Source organism: Apodemus sylvaticus, chromosome 3 (genome assembly GCF_947179515.1).
Source record: "Apodemus sylvaticus chromosome 3, mApoSyl1.1, whole genome shotgun sequence".
Taxonomy (NCBI): Eukaryota; Metazoa; Chordata; class Mammalia; order Rodentia; family Muridae; genus Apodemus; species Apodemus sylvaticus.
In genome coordinates, this window is record NC_067474.1 from 97,193,917 (window position 1) to 97,206,308 (window position 12,392).

A 12,392-nucleotide genomic window follows, 5' to 3' on the forward strand; every position below is an offset into this window, starting at 1 on the left:
CATTGTTTCTAATGGCTGAATAGTACTCCATTGTGTAGATATACCACATTTTTTGCATCCACTCTTCTGTTGAGGGATACCTGGGTTCTCAAGAAGTTAGACTCCAGAAAACCGAACAACCCTATTAAAAAGTGGGGTACAGAGTTAAACAAAGAATTCTCACCTGAAGAACTTCGGATGGCGGAGAAGCATCTTAAAAAATGCTCAACTTCATTAGTCATTAGGGAAATGCAAATCAAAACAACCCTGAGATTTCACCTTACACCAGTCAGAATGGCTAAGATTAAAAATTCAGGAGACAGCAGGTGTTGGAGAGGGTGTGGAGAAAGAGGAACACTCCTCCACTGCTGGTGGGGTTGCAAATTGGTACAACCACTCTGGAAATCAGTCTGGCGGTTCCTCCGAAAACTGGGCATGTCACTTCCAGAAGATCCTGCTCTACCACTCCTGGGCATATACCCAGAGGATTCCCCAGCATGTAATAAGGATACGTGCTCTACTGTGTTCACGCTGCACTTTAAAAGGCTCTTGCTTTTGCCTTTGAGACAGGGCCTCATGTATTCCAGGCTGTCCTCATCATGCATGTCTGAGAATGACCATGAACGTCTGGTTCTCCTGCCTCTACGTCCCAAGTGCTAAAACTCTTAAACATTCTCATAAATGTTAATGTTTAGAATTACCTCATTGACTACACAGGATTTGAGCTAAAATGCTTGTGCCAAAACATTAGGGTAACTCTCCCATTCATTTTATCTTCCTTCAAACCACTGTGATATTTAGGTGCATTCCTATTATTACTTGAATTTGCACATAAAAGAACCAGAACACAGGAAATACATTAGTCTGCCTACAGCTATCTTTTAAATAGTCAACTTTGATATATCATATCTGTTATTTTGATTCAGCAATTTAAAACAACTAACACTTCACCAGGATTTTACTATGTATAAATCATACAGGTATCTTCACAGAAACCCAGTCTCAAAAGATCAATCATGGTATGCACTCACTGGTAAGTGGATATTAGCCTAGAAACATGGAATACCCAAGACATAATCCTGATGTCCAAGAGGAACGGAGGAGTGACCCCCGGTTCTGGAAAGACTCAGTGCAGCAGTATAGGGCAATACCAGAACAGGGAAGTGGGAAGGGGGGATGGAGGGACGGAGGAGAGAAGGGGGCTTATGGGTCTTTCGGGGAGTGGGGAGCCAGAAAAGGGAAAATCATTTGAAATGTAAATAAAAAATATATCAAAAAATAAATAAAAAGAAAATTGAGAAAAATTTAATTACATAACTAAAAGTCAGTGCTAGAACAAGCTGCAAGCTCCTTCTTCAATAGCTGTCCCTTTAACTCTCTTTCGAGCATTCTCCCTTTAACTAATGTAGAGCTTTGTCACACTCTAAGAAAGCGAATTCTGAAAACTTCAGTTTCACCTGGAAGCACTGAGCAGTAAGCCAACACTGTCTGTGCTTAGGACACTAGATCTTGCAACATTCATCCTGCATCCTGTGACAAAATATCTGAGACACTAGCAGGCAGAAGACCCAGAACTTTGAAAAGGAGGCACTGTTTGAGTGATGCTAAAAGAAAATTTAAGGAGTTTAAAGCAACATCCAGAAGGTTGGTAGGCTGAGAAAGCAAGGGAACGCAGCTGAGGGATTCAATGAGAGAGCAGCAAGAGCCGTTAATCAAACACAGGCCTTTGCATCAGGATGTCCTCCCTTTATGGCTTATCAGCTCCAATCAGGGAGGAGAGGAGAGAGGCAGGAGAGGGCACTGTGCCCCCAGGTCAAGCATCAGTCTCCTGTGCCAGGCAGGAAATGGCTTTGCTTTCACTCAAGTGAAGCAAGTAGAGAAATGTTCAAGGACTTTCCTCATGGAGACAGCAGGACAGAGTGCAGGGGCAGCAAAAGCTGGCTCCTCTAAGGAAAGGATCTGAAGCTAGGCACAACCAGGTTCTGGAACACTCTAAGAATCAGGCCTAGTGGAAAGACAAACTCTTCTCAGTAGCCACTGGGTGAACTCCTCCTTTTCCAGAGCAACACACCACAGAAAGACAACTGATATTTAAATGTTGAGATGGCGGTGTCTCTATCCATGTGCTTCTGACCCAGGTCCAGAAGCATCTTCTTATGACCAACTTAGCACTTTTGGCCAGGCTATCATTACTGCACTATGCTAAGATGCACCCTGGCTAGTAGTGTGCTGTACAGCTTACCAAATCCTAACCACCTGCTAAAAATGTTCTTTTAAAGCACAATTGTTGACAAACCTTCTCTGTGTCAATTAGAGGCCAGAGCTTTGCTATGGGTTAGTGAGAAAAATATCTTCCAAAGTATCTAACAAAGGAAAGTCAGTTTTTTTTTTTCAGTTTCCTATGTAGCCTGGGAACTCTGTACATTATTATTCTACAGAAAGTGCTGCCAAGTAAGCATAGACGTGTCATACTTTGTTGCTCAGAATGGAGGGCTTTCTAATGTGAAGAAGAAAACTGGCTGAGGAAGATGAGCTATAGCTACAGAGACACAAACTCCCTTCATAGATGCTTACATAATTTGTAAGCTTAACACAGACTGGGACAAATAATAAAGACATATGACCTCTCATATGAAAGCACTGGCTTTGATCTGCCCTGTTCAAGTCTTTATAAGGCACCATGTCTACAATAAACTTGTGGAATTTGTAAACAGAATTCCAAGAGCTCCTGATTCTAAATGTAGGACAAACTTAACCAAGAGTTTTGATCATAGAATGCCTTGGATCCTGGGTTAAAATTTCATTTTATATACTGAGTCTTAATAGGAGCTTAACTGAAATTTATGAGTTTAGTAAATAAAAACAGGAAATCCAGTGATGTACACTTACATGAAAAAAAAATCTACATTTTTTTTTAGACATTTAATACTTTCCATTTGACTGAGTCTCTGGTATACTAAGACCTATTAAGTAAAGGCTGAGAATTCAAATTTAATGATACTGAGAAGAAAGATCCCTTGCTGTTGATTATGCAAGGTTTAGAACTAGGGCTGGAGAGGTAGCTGAGGAGGTAATAACACTCACTACTCTTATAGAGAGGACCAGAGTTTCATTCCCAGCACCCACATGGGAAGGCTCATAACTGCCTGTAATTCCAACTTCAGGAGACCCAGTGTCCTCTTTTGGCCTCCACAAGCACCTGAACTCATAGTCCTCCAACCCAACTGCAAATATATGTGTGTGTGTCTATCCATGCGAGCATTATAAGTGTGTGTGTGTCTATCCATGCGAGCATTATAAGTGTGTGTGTTCATATGATACATACACACAAATATTCTTTTAAAATTAAATAAGTTTTTATAAGAAATGCTGTAAATGGTGACCTATATGAGCAATGAGACTTGCAGTATATTAAATCATCAGGTTGGATGGTAAATGACTCTAACGTAACTCTATTCTCCTCAGCATTCTTGTGTCACAGGACCCAAAATCCCGTGGTAAAATGCTTTATGTTGTAAATATGTTTAATATGTTATCAATGATGGACAGTCCAGATGATGCAAACTTGTGTATGTAAACACTGAAAAAGCTAAAGAGTTTAGATAAAATATGGGTGTGAAAAACGCAGGTTTGATGAGGCAATAAGTAACAATGTAGGATTATATTTCCCTAAATAACTGCAAGCAATAAAAGGAAATCGCATTTATAGAACATACTAAAGAATTCCAGTGTAACAGCAGTCTTATAGGGTGGTATCAGCCAAATAAATGACACTCATCTCCCTGAGGGTCTCCTGGACACCAATGGTAACCTTACTGCGGGTCTCCTGGACACCAATGGTAACCTCTCTGAGTCTCTTGGACACCAATGGTAACCTCTCTGGGTCTCCTGGACACCAATGGTAACCTCACTGGCTCTCCTGGACACCAACGGTAACCTCACTGGGTCTCCTCGACACCAATGGTAACCTCTCTGGGTCTCCTGGACACCAACGGTAACCTCACTGGGTCTCCTGGACACCAACGGTAACCTCACTGGGTCTCCTGGACACCAACGGTAACCTCACTGGGTCTCCTGGACACCAATGGTAACCTCACTGGGTCTCCTGGGCACCAACGGTAACCTCACTGGGTCTCCTGGACACCAATGGTAACCTCACTGGGTCTCCTGGACACCAATGGTAACCTCACTGGGTCTCCTGGGCACCAATGGTAACCTCTCTGGGTCTCCTGGACACCAATGGTAACCTCTCTGGGTCTCCTGGACACCAATGGTAACCTCTCTGGGTCTCCTGGACACCAATGGTAACCTCTCTGGGTCTCCTGGACACCAATGGCAACCTCTCCGGGTCTCCTGGACACCAATGGTAACCTCTCCGGGTCTCCTGGACACCAATGGTAACCTCTCTGGGTCTCCTGGACACCAATGGCAACTTTAGCATTTACTTAGCATGGTGGCGAGTACTTCCTTTCCTTGGTGCTAAAGTAGCCTATAAGGAAAATAACTGTCCTCCCATGTACTGCTGTGAAGGTCCCTGGCCGAGTGTTATATTGATAGTCTTCTGTTCTTTCCAAATGTCCCTCTACCACATGTATCAAACTCAAGAACACAGAACTAATTTAGCTTTGGGAAAATTAAAATGGAGACAGTTTTAACAACTAAGCTTCATCAGAACATAAAATTACTACTAGTTCCATAAAGGGAAAAAAATAAATAAATTACATTTCTAGTGCTGGCTTACATTTTATCAGCCATGAAACAGATGTATATACCACTCCATGAAAACAATTTCTCGATAGTCTTGCCTTCTAATGAAATATTTCCTAAAGAAACAATTAGAATTTAGCTTATATTTTTACTCGCATTACTCTCTCATTTAGAAGGTTTAAAAATGAAGTCTGCAGCTAGACTATGGACACTAAAATTAATTTAGAAATAATAATAAAAAATAAACGTCTCTGCCTCTTTCACAAAGGCAACATTTCCTGATGGCAACAAGTCTCCTGACAGTCTTCAGAGAGGGAACAGATGAGCATGGAGACCCTTGTTAACCATCCACCTTCACTCACCACCATGCAGACTAATACTCTGATAATACTGGTTATTTTTTAAGATTATGCCAAATCTTCGACTGAAGACTCACATCTACAAATGGTTGAGTTAAAAAGTCTAGTGTCAAGGAAGAAAGAGTCAAACCATAAACTGAATTCCTGGCAACAGAAACGTCTCTCAGGAAACGGGCCCCGCTAGTGCTTGCTTCTTGGATTTTACCTGTGTTCTTGCACCAGTAGGGCTGACTGTGTGGGAGAACCCAACTCCCCAAACCACTCAGATCAGCTGAGGCAAATGGAGGAAAGGTAAAGGGAGGTGGTGCAGTAGCTAGGGACACAGGAGGAAAGTGGACTGGGTGGAAGGACGTTAGAGTCTTTTATAAAGACTCTGAACAGAAGCACGACTGAACGGGAATCCCTGAGTCCATCAACTAACTTATTACATACGTCAGATGGCTAATAATGCCAAAATAACAAGTTTGGTTTTTATAAAGCTAAGTTCAACAATCTTTGCATTTGATTGGCCATAAAAAGCTAACATTCATTAAATGGGGAAAATAGGAAATCATTCATTAACTTTTACTCCGTAGAAAATCCTGCTGGTATCCAGTGTCTGTTGTGTGCCCACCCAAACTCACTAGTGCTCAAGATTTCAAGAAGCAACTCGTAAGGAGTCATGCTGGCCACTGAGTGAGTTCAACACCCAGGTTTTGTAAGAGGTTGAATTAATACCTCTTCAAGTATTTAAAAACATCTTTCCAAGATCCCTTGAAGCGGCTAATGTGGTCAATTCAAGCAAGCTTAAGTAGCAATCTATAAGGCTATAAATTGGGCACATACAGAGACATGCCCATATGTGTGTTGAGTCTGTGTATTTGTGAACATTATACAATGACACCTGAAACTCAACACTTTAGAAATTTACAACAAAAGAAACATAAGAAGACACTCAAAAGAGACCAAAGGTTTTCTATTTTGTTTTACTTTTAAAAGAGAAGGTATGAATTAGATACGTGTTTATTCATAAGCAACAAGTATTCATGTGCTTGTAAGAGTGTTAAATACCACAGTGACAAATAGTATGTACTCAATGTCCACCATGAGACAGACATGTGGTAGTTTCTTTTCTGTATCATACCCTTTTGGAGGGAAATCACACACTAGAAAGGCTAAGTCATTTCTTCCTAGTCCCATACAGAGGACACTGCATGGCTAAGGCGGCCAGGAAGACAGCTATGTCTCACCTCTGAGCAGAAATAATTGGAGACATGATTTCAGGGTTTCTGTGCAGGGGGAGGGAATGAAGCAATTAGTGGAAATGCTAGGGGCAAAATGAGTGGGTGCCCTCATCCCACTGCCAACTCAAAGGCCAGGAGCCAGCCCTCCCTGTCATACTTGCCCTAATGAAGGAAGAAGGGTGGGCTCTAAAACCCCATGTATATATTTCACGTTATGTACAGATATGTCCCTACCACAAGGTAGAATAAAGGTCAAGATGATAAGACTGAGGGAAATGACTAGAATTAATTTTACTTAGATAAGAGAAAAACCAAAATTAATATCTCAGAAAAAGAACCTATAAAAATACAATAGAGAAAGCAACGTTTATTGTGATAGAAACACCTTATTCAAGAGGTGGAAACTCACAGCCTTCAAAAACTCTCAAAAGCCCATCCCTGGCCAGGACTAAAACATGTTTTTCAGAAAGGAATCAAAACAGCATTTGTGTTCTACTAGCTACCTAATGTAATATGCACATGGAAGCAGATATATAAAACAAATTCTATTGACATGGTTAACTATCAGTCTCCTAAGCTTTCCACAGTAGATAGATGACGCTAATACAAGACAGCTCTGGAAGGAAAGAAAAGCCCTTTGTTTAATTATTAACTCCTCTTTATGCTCAACTGCTGTCCATACGTTATTTTTCACATAGAATATTTATTAAAGCCTTCATCTTATCACTACCTTTTCACTGTAGGATGATACAGTATCTTCTGACAGGAGAACTCAGGGACTAACAAATGCTTAAATACACTCTCTATCTCTGAGCTGCACATCCAGCAGTAAATCAGGACGATTAGTAATCATAATTTGTAAGAAAACAGAGTCATGTTAAATAACACACCATTAAAGGAGAGAGATTTTTTTTCCCTTAGAAGAGTCTACACCACACTGCCTCAGATGCCCTCATGTAATGGGTAAAGAACATAAAATCTCTGATTATTTTCTAGCAAAACTAATACTTCCAGCTATGCACAGTAGTGCAAGTCTATTGAAGCACACACAAACTTTCAGTAAGCCACAGCAGTGCATGCCTTTTAGCCCATTACACTGAAGGAGGGAGTAAGAGGCTCAGGAACATTTGAGCATATGCTTACACAAGTGCACAAACCAAATACACACATACACACATGCACACACACACAAACATCCATCACAACACTCACCCATCCACATTAACACATGCACACATACCATAAAATTTCCTCTAGGAAATAAAATGGCATATTTGTAAAGTGTCAGAAACTGAACTCTGTTCCCCAAAAATCACAGACTAAAGCTACATCTTGGTATCTAAGAATGAGACTGTATTTGGACATGTGACCCTAAAAGATGTGACTAACTAAAGACCCTTAAGGTGGCCCTCAAAGTCAAGGCTGCCCATTGTCCTTGTAAGAGGAGGTGGCCCAGGAGTATCAAAAGACACAGACTAAAAGACTACATCAGGAGAGCCATCTAAAGACCTAAGAGCCCTCAGAATACAACTCTAGGATCTATGTTCCAGAGCTACAAGAACATAAACTTCTGCTACCCAGTCACTGTGGAATAGTTTATGTCCACCTCGCACCCACTGAGCTCTTCATCCTTGACAGTTCAGTCAGTTTGGGGGTGGGGACCGTAGGAACCTGGTACAGGAAAAAGTCACCTAGAGCAGTGAGTCACACAGCTCACCACCAAGTTCATCCATCTGCGGCTGGGCAATGTGTTAAACAGCTTGGCCTTGTGCACGAAGGCAGGAAAGGTTCTATCCCTGAAGGGCTGGTTAAAGGAATGGTTGTGTCACCAAGCACACTTCTTCCGGTGTATTTCCCTTATGCTACTGTCTCTCTCATGGAAACGTGGCTGAGAGGTCCCTACAGCTCCAACCACATGCCCAAGCAAGCAAGGTACATGATAAATTAAAAGCATTTCAAGACATGGCCTGGTGGCGTTACCTCAGATCTTGCTAGAATAACATGACATTTAGAAAAAGTACAACCCACTGGATGTTTGGCAATGCTTGGGAATGAAGAGTATGTCCACGTAAGAGCCAATACCCGAGGCTGTCAAAGACACAAGCCAGGGTTTCTTCTATAAACATTACCTATCTTTTAAAATTACAGTCTAGAAGGAGATGTCTGCTTATTTACATGTCTCCTTTTCCTTAAACACAATAAACATAAACCACACACAATACTATGCTCAATGTGCAGTAAAGCCACGCTTACTTTATACCTGGCAAACAATCTGCATACTTAGAATCCTTGCTTGGGCCACTCTCACTCCAATGACACCTACACGGAGTGTAGTCTTTAATATCCAGGGCTTCCTCTAATCCCAGTGCACATTGAAAGCGGGTATTTACAGGTTACTTTTTCAGATACCAGCCACTTGCTCGCCCTCCTTAAACCAAACAAAGTTTAACATCTGGAAGGATAAATGCAGCACACACAACAGGGGCGTGCAGTCACTGAGGAGTTCTCAGGCAAGGAAGATCTGCCAGCTTCCCTCTGAGGTCCAGGCCCTGAAAGGGCAACTGTGGTATGTTTGAGTTTCCATCAGGCCTGGTTCCTGCTGGCTGCTGCTGTGCTCAGTATGAACCCCACTGCCCAACTATTCTATAAACATCTCGCCCTTCTGCCGAGAGCCGCCTGCCCAGCCTTCCTTCCTGGAGAAGGAGCTGCAGGATGAATGTTAAGGAATACTTGTAGCACAGCTGACCATTCTCTTCTCCATGTCAATGACTACTTTAAAAAAAATCTCACACACACACACACACACACACACACACACACACACCACACACACACATGCATGCACTCACACATGCACACACACGTGCACGCACACACACACACTACATACACACACATGCATGCACTCACACATGCACACACACCACACACACAGACACACACACACACACACATGCACACACGCACTACATACACACACATGCATGCATGCACTCACACATGCACACACACACATGTACCACAAACACACCACACACGCACTCTCTCTCTCTCTCTCTCACACACACACTACATACACACACATGCATGCACTCACACATGCACACACACCACACACACAAACACACACACACATGCATACACACACTACATACACACACATGCATGCATGCACTCACACATGCACACACACACATGTACCACAAACACACCACACACGCACTCTCTCTCTCTCTCTCTCTCTCTCTCTCACACACACACACACACACACACACACACACACACACGTGTATTCATGCACTCACATGCACACACATACACACCACACACACATACACACATGCATGCATGCATTCACACATGCACACACACCCCACACGCACATGCATGCATGCACTCACACATGCACACACACACACACACACACACACACAGAGGAACATAGCAAGAACAGAAAGCAGAGCCTGGATTTCCTCACCATGTGCCACCCAGCCATGTTTACACTGATCACATGTCCGCAGGTTAATCTTCCCAGGCTGGAAACACTCACATGTGCAGTTTACCAATGTGCAGCGGATGGCCTGAAAACAGAGGAAGAGACAAGATCAGCATCTATCCAAAAACATTTTATTTCTCACTCTTTTTTGTAAACATTGTCCACATCTATTGTCCACGGTTTTATGTTAGTAAAGGTCTGAAGACTTTTGAAAATACATTGTATATCAAAGTATTTCGCAACACAGGGTGGAGAAAACAAAGCCCCTTCACCAGCATGATATGTTAAGTCTTTAGGGAGGACAAGGGGAGTGTGGATAAGGACTTAAGTTTCCCAGTTTTCCACAGGACATCGTATTTGTAACACTGGATCTCCCAAAGAGAAAAACAGTCCTGTTGCTGCTGTCCATGTTTATTTAACTTAGCTACTTCACAATGATGCAAAGGAAAAGGCCCCTATTCTAAGAAGACACCAGCCAAACATTGTTCAAAGGGAAGTACTTATGAAATATGGCAACACAAAAATTATTAAGAAAATCACTTTTGGTGGCTTTTATTTAAATGTTTATAACTATAATTTCCCAATCGCTTGTTTTTTTCCTTTAATTTGTTAATTCTAGCTTCATCCGTTTTTAGAATGAAAGCAATCGTTTATTTCAATGGTGACAAAAGGGTGAGTTGAAACTTTATTTTGAAACTAGATATAAAACAGTAAAAATGTTTCCATGAAAATTCTACACTTGGAAAAGAACAATTCCATTCTAGAACATTGGAACACACATGAAATGTCTTTCAGTTCCCCACAAGCACTTTACAAACAACCTCACCCACAGGCCTTGAGGGCAGGAGAGCAGGAGAGCTGGCGGGCTGACCAGGGCTTTGAATTGGCCCACCCCAACACTACCCCATCGGTGAACAGCTGGAGTGCATAACGGAGCCAGTCCTACAGATCCAAAGCCACAAGATCTCCATGACATAAAGCAACAGGATGTCCCAGTAAGGTTCCAGTATTGACAAGACTAGCAGAAGCCAGGAGCCTCTTACCAATGAACATTTGTAAGCAAGGAAGTGTGGACACAAGAACCAATAAAAAGTTTTAAAAAAATTACCTCACCAGTTCACTTTATAAAGTGAATTCTTAGAAAACCCATAAATGGAGTCTAAGTTTCTATGTGTAAAATCCATGCTTAGAAATTGCGCTCCTAACCTGTGCCCCTGGATAGCAGATAAGAAATTTATCTTGTGTATATGACTGTTAGTTGCATGGAAATTCTAGAGACAGAAGGGATTTAACCGGATCACTCACCTATTAACAATCTAATATGACCATCTGAACTTCTGGGAAACATCTCCCTAGAGACTTAGATGTGATCAAGGATGACTGGCATGGTTTAAGCTCCGCCAAACAGGGTTAGTTACTGGACATTGTAACATGTGACATGTGACATCTCCAGACACATACACTAAAAGCTAACTTTCTGGGAGCATTTGGGTTTTTCTTTGAACTAGTTCCCTTGAATCACACAGTGTTCTATCTAGATATTGTTAACATCTCTGGGCCAGGTTCACCTACAACAGATAAAGTTCAATGGCCTCTTCTCCCTATGACCAGACCATGCAGGGTTAAAGACTTTCTCTTTCATTTCTCTTCCAACTCACGTTCTCCGTGTAGGAACCTACCCTGTTTTAGATGTTACAGTCCTCAACCTGTGTTCTTTTTAGACTTAATCTTCTCCTCTGTTCAGCACTAAAAAGATACTTGAATTCACAATCCACCTGTTATTTCAGAGTTTCTTCTCATGCCTATCATTCGATTGTACCTTAATTGATTGTTAAAGTTGGCTGTATGTTTTAGTGATTACAGCACTAGATGGGTATGAGGAGAAATGCTCTTCTAAAAGCCCAATCTCCAATTCTCATACAGACTGATATATTAGAATACACTTATAAGCAGCTTCTTCATATAAATTGTTCATTAATTAATGAACTAAAGATTTGATTGTACTATGACCAAAAAAGTTTAGAATACAATGTTTTCATTAAAAACAAGGTGCTTTTCTAAGTATTCAGTTATAAATTCAGATGTAGAGACTATATCAACACTAAAAATATTTTAAGTACATAAGTACAAACTTTCATTAATTATTTTTAAAACCCTCTGCTTTGTCAAAATCAAAGAGTAGACAACAAAAAGAAATGATATTCTAAGGAGAATATTTAATTCTACAATAAGTGACATCAAACAGTTTGAGTCATTATTTTGACAGTAATTATTTTGCCAAAAAATTTTATTTTACAACATTTAGAGCAAACCTTCATTTTTATCAATAATCAAGACAAAAACAAAGTAAGAGATGTAGGTTAACTATACACATACACACAAATACACACATACACACACACACACACACACACACACCTTACTGCTGGTTAACTAATTCATTCAGAACTAATTAAATAACTTTACTCATCTAGTTTACTTGGGAATTAAATCTTTTCAAGATGATTTCTTTTTCATGGATCATATTCTTTTTTATACCCAAACATAGAACACTGGAACACCTCAATTCCTTTGTATATAAACACTCAAGCACAGGACTAGGCTTTTTGTATTCCTATAAATTCCAGA

General features: G+C 41.0%; 1 protein-coding gene across 1 annotated transcript in view; it reads right to left on the bottom strand.

Annotated features, from left to right (window-relative positions):
- Bnc2 (basonuclin 2) overlaps positions 1 to 12,392 on the bottom strand; it is a 338,948-nt gene that overhangs the window by 132,708 nt on the left and 193,848 nt on the right. Inside the window, exon 4 of the mRNA XM_052176699.1 lies at positions 9,747 to 9,849. Coding sequence (XP_052032659.1) covers positions 9,747 to 9,849 — 103 coding nt within the window. The remainder of the gene's footprint in view (positions 1 to 9,746; positions 9,850 to 12,392) is intronic.